This window comes from Nanorana parkeri, unplaced genomic scaffold (assembly GCF_000935625.1).
Source record: "Nanorana parkeri isolate BGI_ZX_2015 unplaced genomic scaffold, ASM93562v1 scaffold292, whole genome shotgun sequence".
Taxonomy (NCBI): domain Eukaryota; kingdom Metazoa; phylum Chordata; class Amphibia; order Anura; family Dicroglossidae; genus Nanorana; species Nanorana parkeri.
Window position 1 is genome coordinate 774,999 of NW_017306560.1, and position 26,209 is coordinate 801,207.

A 26,209-nucleotide genomic window follows, 5' to 3' on the forward strand; every position below is an offset into this window, starting at 1 on the left:
GCTATCAAACTAGCAACATTTGGTACGTTTACATGCCCATAACTCCTACCGATGTACAAACATAATTTCATTAGCTTATTGATGGAGCAACCAAGACGACAAAATACAAGTGAATTAAACTTCAGCTTTACCATTTCCTTAGAACCATTCTTTACCGACAAAAGCATTACCAATCCGCCTAGCTTTAAATTCCAATAAATGTAATACTTAGCTCTGAGTAGGCTTAAAAGCTAAGAAAAAAACATCCCTTTCTAAAAGTTTAATGAAAGCTGCATAATGGAATACAGTGAAGATATTAAAGTTATATGACTGGGAAAACTACAGAACTATTACAAAATCAATATACACTAATTTTCACCAAAATGACCACATTATCATCTTACTATTCACAAAGGAGTTCCAGGACTATTTCAACCACCAGACACACATACTGCATAATTTTAGCAGTAATACAAATTCCACTTCAGGGGAATAATAAGAGAGATTTGCCCATCAACCACCTTTAAGGTGGTGCTCTAGGGAAGCCGGAGCTGCAAACAGTCTCCTGGAAATGTATCCCAAGGCCACAATCAGCCCTTCAGCTAGGATTCAGGAAAGTGGTCATGCATAATTCACGGGTTTAACACAGTGCATCATGGTAGACTTCAAATCAAGCAGGTAAAGACAGCTCTTTCCACTTAAAGCCTGCTTGTTCCAGAGATGAACAGGTGCAGCAATAACTGCTAAACCTTAACAAGTGCGTAACATTACAGTCAGATAGCCCCCGAGGATCTCTCCATGCTACCTTTACTCTGACTCTTCAGCACTTTGCTTAATCTGCATGATGTTAAAAAGCACAGATGTTGTACAATATGTAGTTCTGATAATTACTCCAAAATAGAGCAGATAATGGGCCTGATGTATCAAAGTGTCAGCATTAAAAGCCACCAAATCAGATATAAACCTGCCTTGACAGTTTAAATGAGATTAAGCAGCAGTAAAGAAAAAAAACTTCAAACATTCTCCATTCCCTTCACTGAGAGTAACCTCTGCTTATACACGCTTTCACATTAAGCTCAATTTTATGCTCAGTTTCAATTACCCAGGTTAGTACCAAGTTTATGGCATTCCTTGTTCTACTCACAAAATATGGGGAAAGCCTAAATGATCAGTATTTTATGACAAAGCAACATGGCCGTTAAAGGCTGTTCACAACATGGCCTTGATGCTTTTGGTATTCCCCACATTACAATTATACAATGTTGGGGACTGTTAGACAACTTGGCACAATGGAGGTTACAAATGATCTAAATAACTTCAAGGTACAGGCTCTGAGTGAAAAGTCAAATCAAAGAATTTTCAATGAGAGCTCATGAAAAAGATGTGGTTGGCTCTTGGGAAATTAAACAAAGACATAACATAAGTGATAAGGAATAGGACCGTTGATAAGACTACAGATCTGCCATAATACACACAACATTTGTCCCAAATGCATTTGGTGGGGAAAAAACATTTCCTGTGCTAAAGAAAAGGGAGGATCACTGGACTGTCTCAGATTTTTTAGCATGTTTGAAAAGAACTGTGTGATAACAAGCCTTTGTAAGACTTGCAAGCAGCTTTCATCACTTGGGAGTTATTCTCCCTCTCCATAATTTTTACATGGAGGGCTTAAAATTGGTTGGATCAAATACAAAAAAAAATCAGTGCATGGCCAGCCAAAGAAGTGACACCCTTTTCAATGATCATATTATTTGCAAAAACAAACGATTTAAACTCTAGGGCCCATACAGGCCTGTCCGTTCTTGTGCTTTGCATTAACAAGTGATGTGTCACTCTGTGCTGCAGCACATGGCACCACAGTACATTTAAGTGTGTTTAGACCAAAAAAAAAAATGGCAATAGGTTGTTTTTTTGCAGGTGGAGCAGAAGGAATACCAATTTTCAACTTAGCCAATTCAAATATATATAGATGACATCAGTGGAAAAGTATACAGATTTACAAATTACTATAAATTCAAATGTCAATGGAGGGCCAAGGCAGTGTAGTTCTTTATGTGCCAATCTTCTTTTCTTTAACAGTTTTGTAAACATTCTAAACAATGGGAAAAATTCACGGTCAGCATTGAGATATTTCAGCAGTCCTGAAAGTAGCTTCCGATTCCATTACAGCACTTAATAGCAGCCAATGGTCCTTCACATCAAAGCCCAGCCGGCTGCTGTCACAGTGACAGGGACCAAAATACAAACAGTCTCAATTTACTGATGAGTCCTTTCCAATTTACTGAGTGAGGAGACAAGTATCAGTTTCAACATTCCTGATGTAAGCAGCTTTGCTTAACGAGTCCAAACCACCAGGCTCAGCAGCCATCTTTCAAGCTCCCTATAAACACATGGAGAGCTTTCGCCAAAAGGAAAAAAAACAAAACCACTAGGACTTTTTAGAACAAAATGAATATTACGGTACTAGGTCAATGTGATGTTTGTTTTCCAGACTTGACGTGTCTGAAAAATGAGAACTATATGGTTTCACTCTGCTCCTTTGCAGGAAATTTAAATAAATAAAAGGCATGTTTGTGTAAAGCGGATCAAATCAAATGTGCTTATTTTGGAAACTATGTCACTCTAGATGCTCCAAGCAGTTTGGACAAAGTCCCGGACATTAACTCTCCTGGTGCAGTGAGGTGGATGATGGGCCTTCACTGGGTACCCTCGGGCTCAGCCTGGGACTGGGTAATGATCTCCGTTCCATTTTAAGATCGTTTGTTCCAGTAGATTTGCCCAGGACAAAAGAGAGTGAAGACAAATCAATGCATGCAAATTACTACTGCCACTGGCTTTGCTTAACATTGGGTTCCCAATCCAGGAATGCTGGAGAAGATATCCATTGGGGAAAAAAAAAAATCACATGCACAGCTCAGGAAATGTCAGGGTGACTCAATACAGATTAATTAACCACGCTTTTATTTTGAAGTACTTAAACACAAGCCTGTCAATCCTGTTAACTAAGCTTATTCAGGTTTTGTTCAGAGTACATTGTTTTCTTTAAAAGAAAAAGGCAGACAATTCCAGTGAATACAGATGTCTCTGACAGTACTAGATCAGAGTTACAGGCATACAATGTAACCTTTAAAAATGACTAAATTCATTTCATAAAGCAAGTCAAAGAGCACTGATGAAGTGCAGCAACCTATAGCAGCGAGTCCCATTCTAGTTTACTGGAGCCAGATCATAAAAAGATACCGTACAATTACTATGTCACTGATTTATTAACATCAACTCATGCAAACACGCAGATCAGCTGTAAATGGCACTCAGTTACTTTCCTTCCCCAAGAGTAAAAGATGAAATCTGACTTTTACATTCAACAGTTCTATTTTCATGGACTCCAGCTAACATTATAGACTCATCTTACAAATATTTTCCGAGATTGGTATTATAATATGTGGGAGGGTCTCTCCTGAAACACATCTGAGTCACTGACATAGAACAAGTATGTTTGCCCCAGGGCAGTGACTCAAAGCACAGAAATCAAAGTATCAGCATGATATCCAGTCATGATGAACCTGGGCTTGGTGCAAACCCAGTTCACCCAAGGCCACTCAGAACTGTGACCAACCTCCCGACCCAAATCAGTGGGGAAGGGGCATTCCCAGCCACCTTTGTGACATATACCTGTGGAGTGTGGAATGTGCCTATCTGCAACTGATTAGGTCAGGAGGAGGGAATAGTGGTCACAGTTCTGAGTGGGCTTTGGTGAACTGGGTTTGCACCAAGCCCAGGTTCATCATGACTGGATATCATGCTGATACTTTGATTTCTGTGCTTTGAGTCACTGCCCTGGGGCAAACATACTTGTTCTATGTCAGTGACTCAGATGTGTTGAAGCCCAGTACAGCCAGGCAAGTAGCATTTCCAGCAAGGGCAGCCCTCATGTTTCTTGTAGGGTTAACGCTAATCCAACCACTCACTAACAAGAGACTTACCAAAATCAGTGTTACATATGTGCTACACTTACATTGTCACAGAGAATATAAACATTACAAATAAAAGTCCTTTCAGCTGGTGCTAATCATCCAGATTTCCAATTCTTAGCCATTGGCTGACTAACTGCTGACAAAACAAGGAATAATATATCCTTTGTACTAATATCCAAAAAAAGAAAGGGAACATTAAAACAACAAACTCATCTTTTAAACCACAGTTAGCAGGAAGGTAGGTGGCATTGTTAAAGGAGAACTATGGAGGTAAGCGATCTCCACTCATCCACATAGAGCCGACATGTGACACAGAAGCTGTCACAGGTCGGCTCTATTGATTGAGAAGTGAGCAGAAACATGCAGCCGATCCGCTCACTTCCCGATCGTCTCCCTGCAGTGAGCGTCAGTCACCGCTCCCTGCAGGGACCCCCTCCGATCCTCCAGCGCTGAGTGGAGGAATGGACGGGGAGGGGGCGGGCACAGCTGGCTCTGCCTCTAGATAGGCAGAGCCAGCTGTCACTCATCCAGCTGGGTAGATCCAGAGAGTATTGCCGGGATCCGTCCCGGCTGGGGAGCTCTCAGTATATAGCGGCCAATAACCCGCGATATACTGAGCTTTGGGTCACAGGAGGAGGTTAGTATATGTCCTACTGTGACCCTAAAGAGAACTATGGGAAAAATACTTACCCCATAGCTCTCTTTTAATGTTATAACCAACAAAGCACTTGCTCTGAAAATGTGGTAAAGCAATACAAGGATTGTCACTCACTAAAATAAACATTTCTGCTTACATTTTTAAGTGCTTTATACTTGTTTAAAATCCTATCTTGCCCCGACCCCACATCTAATGTTAAAGAGGAATCCAGGCAGAAATAACATTAACCCCTGAAGTCCTTTTTTTGGTCTACAAATTATAAAAAACAAAAAACAAAACAAGATATACTTATCTGAACCTCAAAGACGGCTGGCTGCTAGACCAGTCCCTGCAGCCTGTCTCCTCCTAAACTCAAAGGACGGAATGTCATTCTGCATCCTCATATCCAATATACTGTACTAGATGTGATAACTCACAGGACCTTAGACCACCAGAGGAGGAGTGAGTCTGATGGGACCAGTCTAGCAACCAGCCGGCTCCGAGGTTCAGTTAAGTATATCTTTGTTTTTTTCATCCCTAGATGAAAAGGAGCACTTAACCTTTGCAATACGGGGGGTAGCCCCAATGTAAAGGTTAAGGTAAATTAAAGTTATGTTTACACTAAATAACCCTGTCTGTATGGTTCTGGCAGATTTCACTGTTAGTTGTAAACTAGATTTAAACACGGTCTGACGTAAGACAGAGTCCAGCCCTTCTGGGTACTAGAACACTGGGCTATGCTCAAGCTTCTTCATAAACACCTGACCAAAGGTGTGGGGCATCAATACCCCGCTTCTACCTCACACTGTGCAAGGTCAGGACAGATGGGCACACCACTTCTGTAATCCAGCAACTGTCACACTTCCCTCTGACAGTCACCATGTTGACCGGGAGTTGTCCAGCCCTGCTGTGTATCTGTAGATTTCCTGTGTGAAGGGTGACTGCTAGTCTCACAAGATTTGGTGATATCATTATTGTGCTGCTTGCTGGAGAGGAATCTGCACTGCATGCATCTCCATGCATCTGGTCCAATCTGTACCACTCCTTAAATATATCCCACAAGTTATCAGATCCCCAGTCATCACTTGGGCAGCTTTGACAAGAGGAAACACCCTGCCTCTGAAAATGATGAACAACCTCCTGTTCCCCAACAGAAACAGTACGGAACAAGACAATGTAAGTACTGGGGAAAAAATTGGCCATAGGGAGCCTATACGAGCAAAAGAGGACTGTGTTTCAACATCTCAGCTTAACTGCAGGAAAAATACATTCCTTTTGCAGTGGTTGCCCCTTCCCACTGCAAGTGCTAAATGCTTGTTTTTTCTAGGGGATCACGAATGAGGCGATATACTTATTTCTCGCTTCTGCAGGCTTGCTGTGCTTTGTATGGCAGGTCTCCCGAAGCCTCATCCCTTCGTTGCCTGGAGCCCAGGGCAACAGAGGAGAGCACCAGCTACTGGGGGAGTGAGGTATAAGGATAAGTATATCACCCTATTCATCATTCCCTAAACAAAATGAGCAGTTAACCTTTGCAGTGGAGAAGGGGGGGGGGGGAATATCATGCAACTTACGCAAGTGATGTGTCATATTTGAACACTGCTCATGATAATCAGGTAATAAATGTTAAAAAGGACCATGCATGAGCAGCCATTTCCGAATTGCCAGCCAATATACTTGATTCACAGCAGTGATGTCTTTAGCAGTTTAGATTGAACAGCTTCCTTTTTAGTGCAATGGAACTAGTAGTTGGCCCTCAAGTTGACAACAGCAGCTTCTATTAGAGGCTTCTGAGCTATGTTTTTTGCTTTGTGACAGATTCCCTTAAAAACGAGTGTGAGGGAATAGAAATCTATAGATCTGGCCAAAGAAATTCCCATCTCACTTGAAACTCTCCACGCAATCCATTTTATGAAAACATTTCTGGAAAGGATAATCATTCAATTTAGGACTGTACTTTCAGCATCAGCAATCACAGTAACTGGCACTTCTCAAATGTCTGGCATTGTACATTTAAAGGGGAGCTGCTGCAAGTCAGGCCACAAGTCAGAGTTGGACAAATCCCAGGAGCGAGGTAGCCAAGGCTCCTTACAGATGGACAGCTGGTGCCTGACTTCTGAGGTTTTCCCCAGTATTTGTCAATGGAGCTGGCTCCTAAAATAAATCCTCCTGGACTGGCTCTCAAGTTCCATATTAATTTGTCCAGCCGTGCTTTAAGTGTCTATCTGGCAATTCTCACATGTGTAAGACGAACTGGTGTCAGGCTCTATAGGCAGTGATGCTGCCAGTACATTAGCATCCTTGGCCCCTTGCTATTGGCAGACTATCACATACAAGGGCTAGTTTACCCAGGAAAAGATCTACATACACATATATACATACACACACACACACACAAACACACGTATAAAAGGGCCTGGTTTACCTGCCATTTCCTTCCATCCAGGTTTTGATATTTATACAACTCTGCCACAAAGCACAGTCCAACCTGGTAGAGCAGAACTGATTTCTCTGTAGTGCAGTGCCAACATGTTTCTGGACTGTAAAGAAGCAGTAGACTGACAGATGAGATTATCACTCTGCTCTCTCCTATCAGCATATCCCTTGTTAGCACATGAGAGCTGATTGGAGAGGGAGAATCGGCACAGAGCCAGTTTGAGCTCTGCAATACATGGATTGCAGGAGGTGGTTTCAAGGTAAATTCAGGTACTTACACTTTATGCATATAAAAATACATGAAATTATGCAATACAAAGCTGCATTTTTGTCTTTTATATCTGTCTGTTCAGTTTTGAGCCTTGCCTGTCAATCAAGGCTATAAAATGGTCACAACATATGGAAAAACTCTACTTCTGCGCGTGGAGCGTTGTGCAGCCCTGACATGAATCAAGGTTCACAGATCTGCACTAGAGTGACAGAGGACAAGTAAAACCTATTATCTCCTCTGTCTTCATGTATCTTTAATGTCAGTTGAAGGATAACAGTGCTGAAGTGTAAGTAGAAGCGAAGGATTGAGTTTCACAGCATCTCACGTTCGCTGTTTTCAGTTTCAAGATCTTACCAGCACAGAAAAGTATAATGTGTATGGTGTTCTAAGTGGAGCAAAAACATCCGGACATCCTGCACCAAGGATAAAATGTTTCTTGCATTAAACTATGATAGCAGCCATATTTACTAGTGCAGTGCAGAGGTCTAAAGGGAATAGAGACAATGTCTACACAAAGACAGTAATATTGCATAATAAAAAGAAGATATCCTTTCACACAGAAAAAGAAACAAAAGTAGCAAAGTGTAAGGGAAAAGAATGCATGTGTGTAAATAGTTTGTGGTTTGGATTCAGTAAACTTGAAGTAGCTCCTCTAGAGATCCAATGACTATCACAACAATCTAATGTCTATGTGACAACTGCTAGCACCACCTGTCAAGGCTAATCTGAAAGAATATCAACATTGGAAAACATGTCCAATTGCTACTGCCCCGTCCCCCTTCCCTGTGGGCCAGCAGGTAACTGCATATCACCTCCACCGCCTCTCTCTAGTCTACATATGGAATGGTCGCCAAACATTAATGTGCAAGAAAGCACCTCCTGGGAATGCGTAAGGGCAGTTAGATTGGATGTGTTCATACAACTTCCCACTAGCGTCTAGGCCATCCTAAAGCTTAACTCCGCTCAAATGCGCTTGGTTTTGATCGAGCAGGTAATAGTTAGAGCCTCTGCATGGTTTTACAGCTGTGTCCTTGCTAGGCAGATCACTTATCACTTCCTATCCAACTGACACAACACTAATTGAATTGTTATGTCAGATATACCATGACTTGGATGAAGGTTCTCATTCATCCAGGTCATGGTATATCTGTAAAAAATAAATCAAGGCAACTGGCCTTGCTTTATTTTTCTTGAAGACATTTTGCTGGTCATCCGACTAGCTTTCTCAATTCTGAATTGAGAAAGCTAGTCAGATGAACAGCAAACGTATTCCAGAAAAATACAGAAAGTCCAGTTGCCTTGATTTTTTAGAGCTATACTAATCAAATATATCTGTCTAAAGCGAGGGACTATGCCACCTTTCATAGGTACCCCATTTGGGAGATTTTGCCTCTACTACTGCTCCATTACAGACTATGAGACTTTAGATTTTGCCCTCAGTTTCTGGGATAATTGTCACCAAGAAAGGAGAGTCAATCTTCCAATCAGGAACACAAGACAGTAGGGCTGTAACAACTAATCGACTAAATCGATTGAAAAAGTTGTCAACTTTTCAATCATCGATTAATCGGCTTCCGATCAGTTGGCCCTGTTCACGGCTCCACACACGCTGCGGGCCGCACCTCCTCCCCACCTCACACTCGCTGCTGCCAGAAGCCCGCCCGCATCCACACACCGCACCTCCTCCCCACCTCACGCTCACTGCCCTGCCACATCCACGATCGGCACAGGGACGCGGGGAGAAGTAAGGAGGAACAGGCGTTGGGGGATGACAGCCGCCGCCAGACAGGCCCGATCTCAGAAGCAAGTTGCTGGAAGACTGCTCAGGCAAGCCTGCCCTTTCCCACACATGGTGCTCTATAATGTATTGCTGGGATTTGCATTCCTCTATAGCCGATGGTATATTGCGCTGTATATTATTGAGAGGAATACAAATCCCAGTAATACATTATACACTGTATGCATAATGTATTGCTGGGATTTGCTGTACTCCTATATAGCTGGTGGTATTGTGCATTGCGCTGTATAGAGGACTACAAATCCCAGCAATAATACATTATACAGCGCAATGCAGAATACCGCCAGCTATAATGTACTATTGCTGGGATTTGTTGTTCCTCTATAGCTGGTGGTATTCTGCATTGCGCTGTATAATGTATTATTACTGGGTTTTGTAGTCCTTTTATAGCTGGTGGTATTCTGAATTGCGCTGTATTGAGGACTACAAAATCCCAGCAATAATAAATTATACAGTGGTGCAATGCCAAATACCACTAGCTATAGAGGACTACAAAACCCAACAATACCGCCAGCTATAATGTATTGCTGGGATTTGTTGTATTCCTCTATAGCTGGTGGTATTCTGCATTGTAATGTATAATGTACTATTGCTGGGTTTTGTAGTCCTCTATAGCTAGTGGTATTCTGCATTCATTGCTGTATAATTTTACACTTTTCATTTCACACCACACTTTTTTTCTTTTTTACTTCCACCGCTCCAAGCTTGCTCCTGTGATGGACTACAATCGCAATACAAACTAGTAGTTCATCACTGGAGCCATTTTTAAAAATGTATATTTTATTTTTTCCCGATTAATTGAACGTAATAAATCGGCTAACTAATCGATTTTGAAAATAATCGTTAGCTGCAGCCCTACAAGACAGAGAAACAAACTAATGGCCAATTCATACTACAGTGCACATTATTGTGTGCATATTGCACATGCGCATTGGAGCACTTTGCCAGAACATGCTGCTTAAAAATGCAACATGTCCTATTTTTTCTAGTGCACACCAACTCAGAATGTTGGAGTGAGCTGAAACCATAGGACAAAAGACCAATTTCCTTGTTCTGCTGATCTGAATAGTATGTGGATAGAACACTAGTTTTATTCCTTCCCCCTTTTCAAAATTGAATAAAAATTGTTGCCAATAGAAATTTCTACTGTAAGTGTCCCTGACCAACGCTAAGAAGAAATAGTTTTAGCTAGAAACTATTTACTATAACTTTTAGCTAGCTTCTTGTGTCATGGGAGCAGAATATGAAGGACCATTTATCCAAATGCTAAAATTAAAAAAAAGTTTCTCATTTGGATAAGCTGCAGATATCCACAGAACAGAGGGACTAACGCTAATAATCAGTTGCATTTTGCTGTTGCCAGGACAACCCAGCAACCAGACTTCTATAGTTCCAGTACCTGAATAACCAAGCAAAGCCTTTAACAGGGTACTGTTGCTGTGCATGGACATACACGTACAAGTAAATATGCAGCTCTTTTGCACATATACAGAACACAGTGGCTTTTGCTCTACATTTAAAAGGAGAACTATAGGGTTAGGGCTTTTCCCCATAGTTCTCCTAAGGGTAACAGGAGGACACAAACTAGCGTCCTACCGTCACCCTAAGCTCAGTATACCGCGAGCTGCAGCTCCCGGTATACTGAGACGCCGCAGCCGGGACGGATCCTGACATTACTGTCAAGATCCACACCCAGCTGCAGGATTGACAGCTGGCTCTGCCTACCTAGAGGCAGAGCCAGCTTTGCCCACCCTGTCCGTTCCGCCAATCAGCGCTGGAGGATCGGATAGGGGAGGGGGGGAATCCCTGCAGGGAGCCATGAGTGACAGTCACAGCTCTCTGCAGGGGCAGGACCGAGAAGTGAGCGAGCGACACTCTGGGGGTGATTTACTAACCTAAACACACGCACGCACTAGGTGCGTGTGATTTTTACACAGCAAAACGTATTTATCAACCAAAAAGTCTCTAAAAGCATATTTCCACTAATGCCATATATGAAAAAATCATGCACATGATGCATATATAATGCTGCTTCACAGTTTAGACAAAAATGGTTAGCTCATGCATTTACATTCCTGCATTCATCAACGCAAGCAACACAACATAGAGCTAATTTACACAACATAACTTTGCAAATTCATGCTTGGCTTTGCACAACACACCTGCTGGGTGTGTACACACTACAAAGGTGTTTAGATTCCACCCATAGATCATGCTGGGAGGGAACAGACTACAGAGGTGTATACATGTTCGTGGTGTGTTTATAAGGTTAGTAAATCAACCCCTATGTGTTCGCTCACTTCATGATCTATTGAGCTGACCTGTGGCAGTCTCATTGTCACAGGTCGGCTAGAACTATGAGGCTGAGTGAATTTCACTCGCCTCATAGTTCTCCTTTAAATTTGCATCCCACATTGCATACAAAAAAATCCTGTAAGCAGACTCAGAATGGACATATTGGGTTCAATGCATAAAGCTTTAAACAGCCATGTGTAAAATCTGACTGTGCTCAACTCAAAAAGAAAAAAAAAAAAAAAAAAAAAAAAAAAGTTTATCCTGTTGTTTGGGATGGGAGGTGAAAAATACTTTCTATATACTTTCTATATGTCACGTATAAAAATACAGTATGTTTATTTGAGCCTATGCAATATATAGCGCATTTCATTGTGAGTAAAAAATAAAAAAAAACACCACACAGTGTAATGTTTACATTTTTAATGGACTGAATAGAGATATCAAATAACAGTAATTGTCTGCCACAATCCGCTCTAATTAATCATGGTATTAAAGTTGTTTTAAACTCTCAAACCTTTTAAAGAACTGTATCCTGATTTTGTAGCTTTGAGATTGAATAATGTATGTCAGCCATCTCCTACCTCAACAGAGGAGACCCTAGTGAACCGGTACCTCACCCCCTTCTAAATATTATAAATGGAAAGTCAGTCCATTAGAAACAGGATATATGACTGTTTTTAATGGACTTACTTTCTTGGACAAATCAGCAGATGAACTTAAAATCTGGCTGCCAAAGATCAGAGTGGCATGTGCTGCCCAAACAGTTTGTGTTCCAGCTCTGTACTGTAAAGGCACTGCAACAGGTGTGAGAAACATGGCCACTCCAATGTGCTCTTGAGTTGCAGTGAACAGATTATGGGGATTGTCACCTTGTAACACATGTGTAACCAACTGGCAAAATTAGCCCTCGAGGTCTGCCCGCATACTTCCAATCACAAGATAGAGTTACCAGAGGATCCCGGTATTAAACAGGGTTAGCATTAGTAAAAGTTAAAATGTATGTAATGAAATGTAGACATGCAAAATATAAACATCTGTTATCATTTCTCTAACTTTTCTCACTCCTCAAAAATGTAAACAAGCAATTCATCCAAGCTCTTGAATACCAATGATTTTATTTCTTAGATCAATATCATTAAACATCATTAAACATTTTGGCTAAAGAAAAAAAAAATGTCTGTACCAGGTCGGGGCTACTTTTCCATCTATAGATACAATCTTATTGTTATATTGGCAGGGTCATATATACATGTCACATTTTTTTGGCTGTGAATAAAAAAAACAAAAACAAAGAGGAGCAAAAAAAATTAAATAGAAGAAACTTAGAATAAATGAATGCTTATCCACTGTACACGCAAGTAGGCAACATTTTAAAAACTATTTGATCACATTTTACTGTGTTTATAGGTTGTACATGTGTGCATTATGTAGCAGGAAAAAGCCCCTCAGAATTTCATCAAGACATATCAGCACTAGGGAAGAAAAACAAAAAAAGCCCAATTCTCCAAGTTAAAGTGTACTTCCACTTCTGCGGTCACATTTGAGAGATCCCCACTATATGCTACATGTTCCCCTTCATTTCATAGGTGAGGAAATAAGGATTTTTAAGTAAAAGACACATAAATTAGAAGCAGCAATTTCTTATTTTCTTGGTATGCGAGTGGGAACATGTAACAAAATAAGATTTTGTAATAAAACAGGTATTATCCCAATTTGCCTGCAAAAGTGGAAATACACAAAGTGAAGCACTCTTCAATCTAAACATGGCCAGCTGAAGCATTACCTCCAATAAACTGCATTGAACCACAGCAATGTCTGGGAGGCCTTTTACATCATTTGTGCTGCGTTAATAATATGTTTTCTGTTAAGGCCTTCCAAATGGAGCACAAACTATTTCTGGCAGCACAACCGTATTTTCCCTTATTCCTAAAAAGAAGACATATTTCCGGGTGCCATAATCAATCCTGAAAGCCTACACTGACTGCCATGACATCTACTGGAAAGCTATGGAAATAGTTAAACATAACATAACGGTCACCTGGACAGATACAGAATTTTGGAAGCATTTGAGAATTACCGGTATATTAAACTCAAATATATCTTGCTGCAGAACAGTCAATGTGCCTAGGACAGAAACAGTTTCTAAAGGCCTGTCATTATTTTCTATGCTGCTCCTGATGGAAGGAGGAACTCCCGGAACGGGCAATTCATTTTACACCTACCTATGTGTCAGATGTCACAGCAGAGATACACAAGTGGCATAGTACCTTTGGGAATGCGTACTGGCACTCAACAAAAGCATACAGAAAAGAACAGTCTGTTCCCCATCCTAGGTCTGCCATTTATGCAGTCAGCAGTTAGAAAAAGAATGGCGGACATGGACAGTTGCTTTTGGCAACGCAGACAGCTCTTTCATACACGATTTTTTTTTTTTTTTTATACATTATTCCTCTGATGCATTATTGAAAAAGGAGAGAAGAAAAGGCCAGCGCCTACGAATCTGCTAGAAAGCCGTCCTTTTGCTGCATATCATTTTTAAGTGACTCCGTGACTCTCAATGTCTGCCAGAACATAACATTGTGCTATAAAACTGCTACACCTCAGCTCCCAAGGACATTAAATCCTTGTAAAAATGCCTGCATTTTAAGCAGCCGATATTTCAGTGTGCCGGGCTCTACTTCTTCTGGGAGAAGATAGAAATGATGGGAGGACGTAAAATGCATAGACCAAACATAGTTATCACATTATATTTTGGGAGGTGATTGGAATGTTCCAAATATGAAATAGAAAAAAGGTAGCAGCATGAAAAGGCAGAGAGCTGGAGAGCAATCCTGCAGTTCCAAGGTGGCTTGGGCACAAACTGTTGGCTTTATATGGGATACACTGATTTACATAGCAGCAGTAAGCAAAAATAGGTTATTACATTTTCCACACTGGAAATAGGCAGATGTGCAATAGGCTAAAAACCTTAAAAGGGGATCTGAACTAAAAAGCAGAGATTTGTTATGTTATAAGGAACATTAAGAAACGTTAATTGTGCCTGAATTGCTCCCTGAAAAGCTACCTTTTGTCTTGGATTTCCATTGAAAAACATCAGTTCAATTCCTGGAAGTGTCTACAGCGTCATAGCTGTAGATATCCGCAGTGTGAGAAGGCACTGCCGCCTCCGACTGATTGTCTCAGGAGATTTAGAATGAGATTTGATGGTGTCAGTTTTGTGCTGCTCACTGGTTTCCTTGCTTGAGGCTCTGACATAAGGCCTACCAAGATGGACACCACCTCCCTGACAGACACAGCAAAACTAGGCATGGTAAAGCAGCAATGGGAAAAGAGCCTAGTCCTCTACCTGCCTTTTTGTGGCACAGTAACCTGAGCTCAATTCCTCTTTAAATATGAAACCTACGCTGAGGAAATGAATAAGGCTGCCATTGTTTAATTTCCAAAAACATGTAGTTGCCTGGCTTTCATCCTCATACAATAATGTTTGATTGATTGGCCCCGACAAATATGTAGGAGTCCTAACTCCACTGGCTGCATAATGTTCCCAGGTCAAATGATGCCAAAAAAGGAATGAAGCCACGAGGGTCAATCTGAACCAGCATTTTCTGAAGGTGGTCAGCAACTCACGGCAAATAATTCCTTTAATTGGTGAAAGAAAAAGAAAAAAAAAAAAATCACAAGAAAGATTAGAATTGACTAACAGGCAGCATCCAGTGCCTGCATACCACTTCTGTATTTGCAGGAGTCTTGAGGACCACTGGTGGGGGTGGCTAAGCTGTTCTGACACTTGCATAGTAGGCCACAATAGCTCCTAGGGTGCAATGAAGGTACTCTGGAGATTGTACTCATATTCAGCAGGCACCAAATGACCCACTTTATGTCTTTTTCTGAACACAGGTATACCAAATCTGTTGTTTTGTGCACAGGCACATTACAGCATGCAGCAATTACATTATCTTAATCTGGTCAATACATGAGAAGCACACATCCAAGGACAGTGTTATCAGGTTTCATAGCAACATAGGATTGACAATTCCTGAAATGGATACTAAAATGATGCCTGCCTTCATTCATAAATAAGATTTTCTGCAGAATGCACAAAAATATGTATGCAATACAGAAAGCAGTGCAATGATGTGCAAAGTGTTGTCCAGAGGAGGATAATGTCAGTGTACCAAAGTCGGTCATTCAAAAACCCGACTCCCATCATCAAAAGTAGAGCAATCAGCTTCTCTATTCAATTCTCAATGTTTTACCAACTGAACTATGGGCGACTAAACACTTATGCATGAGCATCAATGACGGATGCAACTTCTGAGGCCCTACATGACGCAAAAGTGACAATCTTGGTAATGCACTCGAGTATCCTGAACACTAAAGGTGCCCATACACCTTACGATTATCGGACGAAACTTTTCGTCCGATGATCGAACCATCGTACGATTTTCGTACGACGGCCCCATCCTGCCCCGATTATCGCAAGGTTCAATCAGCGGTAGTTAGAAAAAAAACACCTGGACGACTTGCGGTAATCGACCGCAATTATTTTCGTTTGCGCATGCGCAGTGTTAATCGTACGACTTTTGACGGACGGAAACGCCACCAACCATGCGAACATCGTACGATCAACCAAAGTTTTCAAACATGCTTGACCGTCAAAAGTCGTACGATTGTACAGTACTATCGGTCGGGCACTCTATTCACACGTTACGATTGTCGTACGAAAAGTCGATCGCATACGATTATCGTAAGATAATCGTAAGGTGTATGGGCATCTTAAGGAATCCTATTGCAATGCTTGCACCAGATCACAGCATGAATGACTAGCTGTGAAAACCTCTTAGTCAAGCCACAGGCCAGGGAACGTAGGCTTTCCCTGATGGCTGCATGGTCATAGAATGTGAAGTACTCTTCCTTATGTAGAATGTGTCACAAGATACACAACCTTGGTTAGCTGCATGTTTTTTTTAAATATTTTAAGTGAAAAGTTAAAGTTTATGTAAACCCCAACATTTGTACTTCTATTTGCTCCCTTGTGGTCTACTAAATATAGCATTGAAAGTTTTTGGGTATAGTTCATAAGTGCAGTACCTGCCTTGCATAATCCAGGCTAACGTGAACACAGTGAATGGGTTTTCAGAGGATTTATTAAGCCTTGGAACGGTCTTCTCTCAACTTGGATAAAAGAACACGGTTTATGCAAGAACCTGAATATTCAGTCTTAAGTTATTACAAATGTGCAGTCTTAGTTACAAAAGATTTCCACTTGTCCCTTAGTCAAAGTGTAACTTTGACTTGATTTGTGACAGTTGTGGTCTGTAAACTGCCTTTTCACACACTGCTTCCAAACTGGCACAATGTGTGAGGTCGGGCAGCTAATAAGGCAACAACTGCATATGTTTAGGATTTCTGTTGGCATTAACCTACTACATTTCCGTGCACCTTCCCTGATAAGCACAACAGTCTTCATAATCCAGCAGCATTTATTGGGTTTTATAAAGGACACTAGATGATCCAAACCTGAAACCTCAGCAGCACGAGGCCTGATGACTGTTGCTTTTTAAAATGAATATTTAACAAGATGAAAAGTCCCATACAATGCACAGCACTGCAAAGATTTTTTTTTTGAGGGAATTCAGTTGGTTGCTATTAAGAATATGCTTGGATTGGAAGGAGCTGAAAGCACACAGAAAGCTATGGCCGCACAGTAATCCCCATCCAGAGCATAGCAAACTATTCTCCAGGTCTATTTCTCCAACACAGAAGGATCAATTGTGATTTAACCTCAACCCTGCAAAATCTGGTTATGTCCATCTAGTAGAAGACTGCGTCCTTTATTCTCATTTACAAGTTCATGCAGAGAGACTATTATTACATACCATAGCAATTAGATCATATGGAGCAAAGAAGATAATGTGTTTATCCTTTATTAGGAACCCTAAGTCACCATTACAAATTAGCTATTTCCCCCCCAAATGTCAAACATGTGTGTGCTGAAATCCACTGAGAACAGGATTGAGTTTGCCAAATTCTCTAAAGCAAGTGAAATCCAGGGGAACAGCAACTGCAGAACAGAGCATTACTGAGACAGAGGCAGTCAATAGCTGGATGGATAAGTGATGGGCACAACCACTGCATAAATGCAGCAAAATCTACAAGCTCCTTGCCGTGCGCTAGAAGGGTTAACATGTTCAGTCACAGCTAGGAGACTGCTACCAGGCTTTTCTACCCACCTTTACTGCTCAGATCTTGTTTTAACTTTTCACAAACAACCCAGAGATGTTTCCAGGCTTATCTTCCATGCCAAGCAGCTGTCCAATTCCTTACAGCTGCACCATACAAAAAGAGATTTACAGAGATTTGCAAGGCTGACATTTGTCGCCATTAATTACCCCACCGCTATTCTCCAAGACAATTACCGTACTTAAGAACACCACACTTCCTATACCCACAGAATAGTTGTGAGAAAAAGCCCCCAGAAAAAGGACATCTCCATACTATGGAAAAATCATCAACTCCAACGTCAGCGCATTTAGTCCATGTTAATTCACAACAAGCTTCCTATGCAGACAACCCTATGGGGAAAGATGTATCAATCTTGCTACCCAGCGGCGTAGGGCAAAAACAGAGGATGCGACAAGTGTATTATTAAATCACAGCTTGATTCATAAATTCAATCTTCTGCTGCTCAAAAGTAGCACTGTGCCAATATAAAACCATTACCATTGCGGTCTCCGATCTATGAATACTCGTCTCAAATTTATCTCACAACTGTCAAAGTTTTCTGCTTTAGATTGCAGGCACCTGGGTTGCAAATATAAACAAAACCACTGCAAATGCTTCCATAAAAAGATGCGCTGGATCATCATTAGAAATGTGTCCGGTTCTATTTGTACCTTGCTTCGCAAATGGCGGTCACTACTATATAGAGCATTATAAGAATGAGAATGTCCACAGGCCTTCAAACTGAGCCAGGGTGTAAAATGACAATTCAGGGATACAAAATACAACACAGAGCTGTGGATAAAACATAAGCATGTAAAACCCAGATCTATTTCTTAATAAGCCCTCTGTGGGATCCTGAAGTGCCCAGAGGAGCCAGTCTCTTAAAGAGCAGGGTGGGAAAGACGATCACCCCACATGTCACATCTGTCAGTAAATCAAGGCTTGAGTTATTGCCTGTGACAGGTGAACTGGAAGATGCTAATTATTCCTTGCTGGGTAATCTGCACAGGAGAGGGGATAGAAAGAGATTAGCAGTGCCCGCTAAAAGAGGATCAGTTTAACCTGTTGTGTGACAAAAGCTTCCCATCCCTCTTTTCAAATTAGCATTTGCAACAAATACAATCAAAGACCATTCTTTCATTTAAAATATGAAGCCTGCAAATTCAACCTATAAGCGGTTGATGGTTCAGGACAACAGAAGTAAAACTGTTCACTGTATTCTATGAAAATCATCTATAAAATATAAATATTGAATTTGAGGCTATGGCCACTGTCCAATGACAGATTACACTCGCATAGAAATATTCCTGATCCTGGATAAGGATTAACAATTTAAAGACAATGCTTTCACATTGAAGAAGATAGGATTTCCATACACGTTATAATTTTCTTTCATCATGCATGCATGGTCTTATGAAAGCCAGCTGTACGTATACATGTTCTGATCGAAGCCAACTGTACAAATGTAATAAAACAGCCCATGTTTATGCCATCAGAACCTGAATGATCCAACTGAATCATATAGGTTGTACAGAAGTAGTATCCACACATTTCTATGCACCATTTACATAGGAGAAACTATGGTATTCTCCAAAGCGTGCAATCTATACCTCATAACAAATAATCCCAGGACTCACATAAGATTGGGTTCTATAACCAGCACATATGGAATAAATTAACTTTACATCCCTTGTCACCAACGGAGTTCACAAGTAAATAAGATGCCAGGAGAAGTAAGAATATAACAGCTTACATACCACACGGGGTATGTAATGCTTGCATGCCAGAGACTTGAAGTATTGGATTTCCATCTCATGTAGAGGTATAAAATGTTGTGCTCATGCAGCTTTAGAGAAGGTGAGAGGTGGCAGTGTATCCGATATCAATCAGTGCACTGAGCCAGCATGACCACTTAATGGCAGCAGACAGCACAGAAACAAGTTTATCACACAATGCTTTCCATTATTAAAAAAAATTACACCACAAAGGAAAACAAAAATACATTCGGTGTGCGCTAATGGAAGAAGCAAATACGACCCCCATGGGAGGAAATGAAATAAGTAGCTCTGATTTACTTTTCACCCAGGAATATATCGGAGCCTTCCCATACACCTGATAATATTCTTCACACTATGAAGGGTTAAGCCGAGCAGACCAATGGCCCATTTCTGGCCTGCCAACTCACTAACCCTCTGGAATACAGCCAGGGAGTGTCTGGATGGTCAACAGGACTGTATTAAATTAGTAACATCCACAGGGATTTTTTTTTTTATTATTTTTGGTAAATAGGGGACAAGAAAAATATTCTCCTGAAAAACCAAAACTACAGATGGTTCAAAATGCGGGGTTTTAGTGTACAATGTGCGTCATTGAAAGCGATATGGAAGCACCGGACAACTGTCTTTAACACGGTAATATTTGATTCCTGAAACAAGGACAATTACATATTTAATTTGAAAACTCCAACATTACACTCTAAATGCCAAATTGCTAAAAGATTGGGTAAAATATAAAGAAACCGAGACTGTGCGCAGGAAGTTCACATTATGATCACCGTCCAGTGGCCAAGGAGGGAGAATTTGACAACTTTTAATATAAATCGAGGTTGGAGGTCAGTAAAAGCTTTAGAAACCAAAATGTGTTAGAAATGTGACGCAGCCCCATGTCCTGAAAATTTGACCACATTCTTGGGAAAAGAAGATCAAAAAACATTTATGACCGAATGGCGACAAAAAGATTTTTGTGCGCCTTTTGCACATTGCTGGTGGATTATTAAGAAGTGAAATCTCTGAAGCCATGGCACGCTGTGGCCCTTGGGAGACACTGAAGGACATTGTTGGCTAAATGCAGAGAAGTTGGGGCTGCTCCCCCCCAGTCTATAGAGCCCTCGGCGCCTAAACCTGCTTACAGGACATGTCGCTGCTATTTCTAACATTGCCATAGAAGGGCTCAAATCAGCAGACCGCACATGATTTCTTCTAACGATTTCACCCCGGCGACCGATCGTCTTCCTATACGAGCACAATGACAGCATACATGTGATCCTTGGCCAGGGATCGCCCAACACGAGCACAATCCCCGCCTGAATTAGAGCCCAAACTACACAGATCTCCGGCCGGGGCCAGTATATGGAAGCTTTTCATACCACACATCAGAAGCCATGAGACTACGGGGCGATCGGGCGTCCGATGTGTCCTTGCCCGGGTGACAATGAGTACGACTTACCCGAACGGAGCACAGATGTGGGCGGCATGCTGTAATAATCCACAAACGTATCCAGAATCGGAGAATTCCGCAATAATAAATCCAGCCAGAGAAGATGTGCCCAGGGCTGCCCTCCGTGGGTAATCCCGCCTGTACATCCACATCCAAAGTTCCCTACTGCTAATCCACGGCCGGCCAGGGAGGACGATGTCCACACAGCACCCCTGCCAGGCTGCTGATACAACGGCTGACAGCAAATACACAAGTATACATATCCCGGAGGGTGCCAGGACCCGATCCTCCTAGGTCTGAGGGTCCATGGCTCGGTGCGGAGAGAGCGGCGCCCACTGCGTGATCTCAGCCGAATGCTCTACGTGCCGCTCTCTGCGAGCTGCTAAAAGGTAACAGCACACTGCTCCAGACCTGACCAATCCAGCCTCGATAACGTGATCGCACACTGGAGGCAGGCATGAGCAGTCTAAGCGGAGTCTGCTGCTTGAAGATTTAACCTCTAGTGTGCTAGAAAGAGCACATTTCATCTCATCCGACACCCTGCTCACTCTACTCAATGATACTTTTATCTGTCCAAGTATTGATCGCCCAATCCCACTATATAACATCTCAGCTTTCACTGCAATTCCCTGCCCTAAACACTGTCTATATGAGAGAGACTACCCCCTCCATGATCCACTGATGTTCCTCTTTCAGATTGGAAGAGGACAGATGCTGGGATGGAATTTCATTTTCGCCACTTTGCTTTTATTCTTTGCACTTTTTTTTATGTTTTTAACTACTTAAAACCCCAAAACATTTTCTGAACGCAGAGGTCCTGTAGGATAAAAAGATGGCAGTTTTTATGTACAGTCAGTGCCTGGAAGGTGGGCGTGAGGAAAGCATGGTATCAAGTAAGATTTGTATATTTTTCAGGGGCCCTCCCCACATAACACCCAGCATTGTAAAGTGACACTGAACTCAGGAGTTAAATCATAAAAATGCATTCAAGTACCCTATTAACAAAAATGTATCTTATCACTCAGCTATTGATCAGGGGTAGTCAAACTCAGACCCTCCAGCTGTGGTGGAACTACAAATCCCATGAGGCATTGCAAGATTCTCACAGCCACGACTCCCGGAGAGATGCATCATGGGATTTGTAGTTTCACTACAGCTGGAGGGCCGGAGTTTGGCTACCCTGCTATAGATCCTCAAATCATCTCTGAATTGGTGCTGACACTGTCCTTCCTTCTGGAGGGTGGCTACTTTTGTTCCCTATGGCCCATGTGTGTGTTGTAAAGTAGCCACGGCTCCAAGCTCACTCCCGTGATGGACTACAATCTCAATACAAATGAGCAAACTAAACATGAGATTGTAGTCCATCATGGGAGCATGCTTGGGGAGTTGGCTACTTTACAACAGCCACAGGGACCATGGGGAACAAAAGTAGCCACCCTCCAGAAGGAAGGACAGTGTCAGCACAAATTCAGAGATGAATTGAGTTTAGTGTCACTTTAATGATTATTCACACACCCACGAGTCATGTATAAGTGATATGGCAGCTATACACCCGCTCAGATCTCATGTACTAAACCTCAACTATATCTAGCAACTGCATACCTATAATGAACAAAGGGAATATTTACTTTTCCCACTTCCTCTGCCACGCAACTCTGCTTCACCATAAAAAATACTCCTCTAAAGTCTTCTGGAAAACCAACACTTCTGGGAGTGCAAGTCTCTATGGTCCCCAGCAGACCTCACTGTTTTGAAGGCATTACAGGAGACCGCAGTGTCTATATCTTGTGAGAAGAGATCACTGATGGGGTCAGTGGTAGAGGTAGGTATTCCCTCTCCTAGTTTATTTCACAGAGTTGCATTAAGAGAATGTGTCCCCACTTACTTATAGTGCCCCCCTGCCTTGTGAGAGAAGTATGGAGGCTGCCATTTGCTGGTCTTCTACTTAAAACATGCTAGCTTGCCTGGCTGTGTCTGCCGTAAATACTTTTTCATCACAGGCCTAGCACATGCTTGCTGTAAACAAGTGTCAAAAACTTCCTCATCTCTATACTTGTTTTAGGTCAGTGACCCAGAAAGAATTGAAGCCACAGGATCAGAATGGCACACATGCAACAAGTCTTTTCCGAAGGAATGATCAGCAGTGGCAAGCTCCATGATTTTATCATGACAGTTTCCCTTTAAAGGCAAAGTACACATTAAAAAAATGTAATTCCTCCAGATCAATAAGCTCTATTGAACACTTTACGTTTTGGGAACACTTTTCTGTTGGGAAGAAATCCCAAATTCCCTGTTCAGCCTGATGTTTATCAGCTCTGGTGGCACTTCTTCTGGTGATAAAGGGGCACTGAGAGGATTTTGCTAGTCTATCTAGTCTGCATCTGTGCCATGCAATTGAACCCTTATACCAGGGATGCCCAAACTGCAGCCCTCCAGCTGTGGTGGAGCTACGAATCCCATGAGGCTTTGCAAGATTCCTACAGCCACAGACATGACTCCCAGAGAGATGCTTTATGGGATTTGTTGTTTCACCACAGCTGGAGTTTGGCCGTCCCTGTCTTATACTCTTTGGCCAAACACTATCCTCAGGCTTAGTTCTTAGTTGACCTCTTCTAAAGGTGCAAAGAGTGTCCCAGTTGATACATATTAAAGCAGCCTCAGACAGGCTAGGGTGTAAAGAGAACGTTTAAATGTCTTAAGGTAAAAAAAACCAGCCCTTATCAAATTGTAAAGTAGAACTCCAGACCTCAGATGCAGACAAGTGTCACATCACAAGTGTTTACAACCTACAGTGTACTGGGGCCATGCAGGAAGCCACGTACACAGGAAGCCCAGCCATAGTGAATAACAGCCACCTTAATTAACAGTTACATATATCCCCAAAACGTTTTTTTCAGTTTCAGATAGATTAGAGTTAGGTTGAAAACATGTCATTATATTTGGTGTTGTCTGTGCCCCAGATTTACCTACATTTCCGGTCATGGAGTCCAAAAATAAAGCGAGACTAAATCTCTACAAATTGACAGGAATTTTCCTCTTGACAGTTGTCTCCAGAACAAGTGCTCCATTGGAAGACTGTCCCTCTTTTCCTGTCATGGGGTCAACTGTACAATTTTGGTTTTCCCATCATCTCATATCATTAATGTCTGTTTTAGTGTCAACAGCCAACGCGACAAATAAAAGTGATGAATAGACAGCAATAAAAACATGACAGGAGATCCAACCCTTCCCCACTCTACCCCAAACTAAATATAACGTTTTGGCTATACATACACGTTTAATAGAGTCTCTTATGACGAGGGTTATCATGCAAAATTACGCCACTTGTTATCTAATATTGGCTACAGGTTACCAGGTAGCTTTAGTCACAGGAAAACATTATTTAGTAATGAAAAGTTGCAGAAACTTGGTCACACGTGATTTAAAAAGACAACCTTTTTACCACAAAGGTAGCCATACACAGCCCAATTTGAGCTTTAATCAGGCATCACCTTTCAGGACTAGGTGGTAAAAGTAAGCAGAACTGCTTATCACATGAGGATATTTTGAAGCTTACTGAAAGCTGTGTAAAGGATCCCGATTAAGAAAAAAGGGAACAATGTCTTAACTGTGTGGGCCGCGTCACACAGAAGAACATGGTTGGGTTGGAAGGTCCAAAAAGGTTTGAGGCAGATGACTTAAGCAGCCCATATACAAGAGATGACAGCTGCCTCATCCAGCCAGATCAGACTATGGTCAGCGGACACAGGTTGGCTGGGAGCTCCAAGCAGGAAACGTGATCACTAGTATTCTCCTCTGAGATAAAAAGGTGGTAGAAATGTCTGTACCACTCTTCACCTCATCCCTCACCTGAGATACATGTGCTAGATTGGCAGAGCTAATCTAGCAAGTTTTTGGATCACTCTCAAAAACTGCCTCTACAAGGGTGATTGCATTGTGCATGCACATCCAACTACCCCCTAGCGTCTTTGGACAGCCTCACTGCCCATTGTTCTCAGTGAGACATTATAGGTAGGCTTGTTTTTTCCCCCAGATACAGATCTGCAAGCTTAAAATGGTTTGCTTTGGGGTTATCAAGGTTTGTGCTGAGCTGCCAATTAGCTCTACAGATGGTGTTTTTCCCTTATAATCTCAGTTTGCAGCACTGTTCTTTATCACCACACCATGTACAGCCCCAAGCATATTAACAGAAACCACAAAATCAGATAATTTCAGAATAACAGACGAAAACAAACCTTGCACATGTTGTGCTTTAGACACCTTGAAGGAACGCTCACCTTTAAAATATAGTGTTAAAGTTAGAGCAGCTACAAAGGCGTTTTCTATGAAGATGTGTTAAGCACAGTTGAGGTGTTCCTGAACTGTCCAAGAAAGATTGGATCACAGGAACAATTGTTCCTGCTTGTCGGTATAAGACAGCATTGTGGCCAATGACAAAATGATACATATAGCACCACTCTTTTAGTGAAACAGCTGCTTTTAGCTTCAAGCTTTTGCTAGTATATTCTTTTGGCACATACACTATGAGGGCTCAGGGAAGAGGCAGTGCAGAAATAATGCAGGAGAGGTTAAACATTCTTGGGGACTAGTTTAGAGATTAGCACACCATGCCCTCATATAGCCATGCACATGACATCACTACATTATGCAATCATGATGTATGCACGATGCTGTTTGGCAAAAGCAGACAAGAGCTGTGAGGAGATTTTATATTCATTTGTATTCTACTTTGGACCTAACTTTAAAGCCCCTCCCACTGTTTGCACAATTTGGTCATATAAACCACTTGGGATTGCATGTGTAACTTGCCAGAGTAACCCTGTCCACCATTCCACCCCCTACACCACAACCATTCTCAGGAATTTTGATATTTAAAAGTTTCCAGGTATGGTTATCCACCTGGAAAAGCCTACCCAGTGTTGACATCCAAGAATCCTGAGACTGGTGCTGCCATCTTAGATGTGATATCAGCAGTCCACCAAGTTACACTCTATCCGAAGCTATATAAAAGGATAGGAAGGGAGATGAAGGGAGGAGCTGAGGCAGCATAGACAGTAATAGCATACTCCCAGACTAGGAGGGGGCTATGATGTACAGGGAGGGAGGCTGTGTAATATGTTTCATGTTACACACATATTCAGGGTGAAACATGGTCACAGGTACCAATAGGCAGGCAGTGGGCTTGTTGGACCTCTGTAGAGAGACCGTTGCTCTCGTAGTGTAGAGTTCTTAAGTAAGATATACGCTATGAAAATTTTGAGCGGTTCTTGATAAACTGGCCAAATTTGCGCACAGTCGGCACCCTTCTGCCAGGCAACCCTCGATCAGAAGATCGAAGGAGCCACTTGGAAAATCTTCATCCAAACAGCTTCCTCCCTTCT

The 26,209-nt window shown here is 41.8% G+C and overlaps 1 protein-coding gene across 2 annotated transcripts in view; it reads right to left on the reverse strand.

The window, feature by feature from the left end:
- FBRSL1 (fibrosin like 1) overlaps positions 1-26,209 on the reverse strand; it is a 515,094-nt gene that overhangs the window by 50,488 nt on the left and 438,397 nt on the right. The window contains exon 1 of one of the 2 annotated variants that reach the window (XM_018557616.1): positions 20,847-21,243. The exons of the other annotated variant lie outside the window; for it this stretch is intronic. Within the exon in view, the coding sequence (XP_018413118.1) occupies positions 20,847-20,865 (19 nt within the window). The 5' untranslated portion in view covers positions 20,866-21,243. Of the gene's footprint in view, positions 1-20,846; positions 21,244-26,209 lie in introns of those variants that run through there. 2 annotated transcript variants of the gene reach the window in all.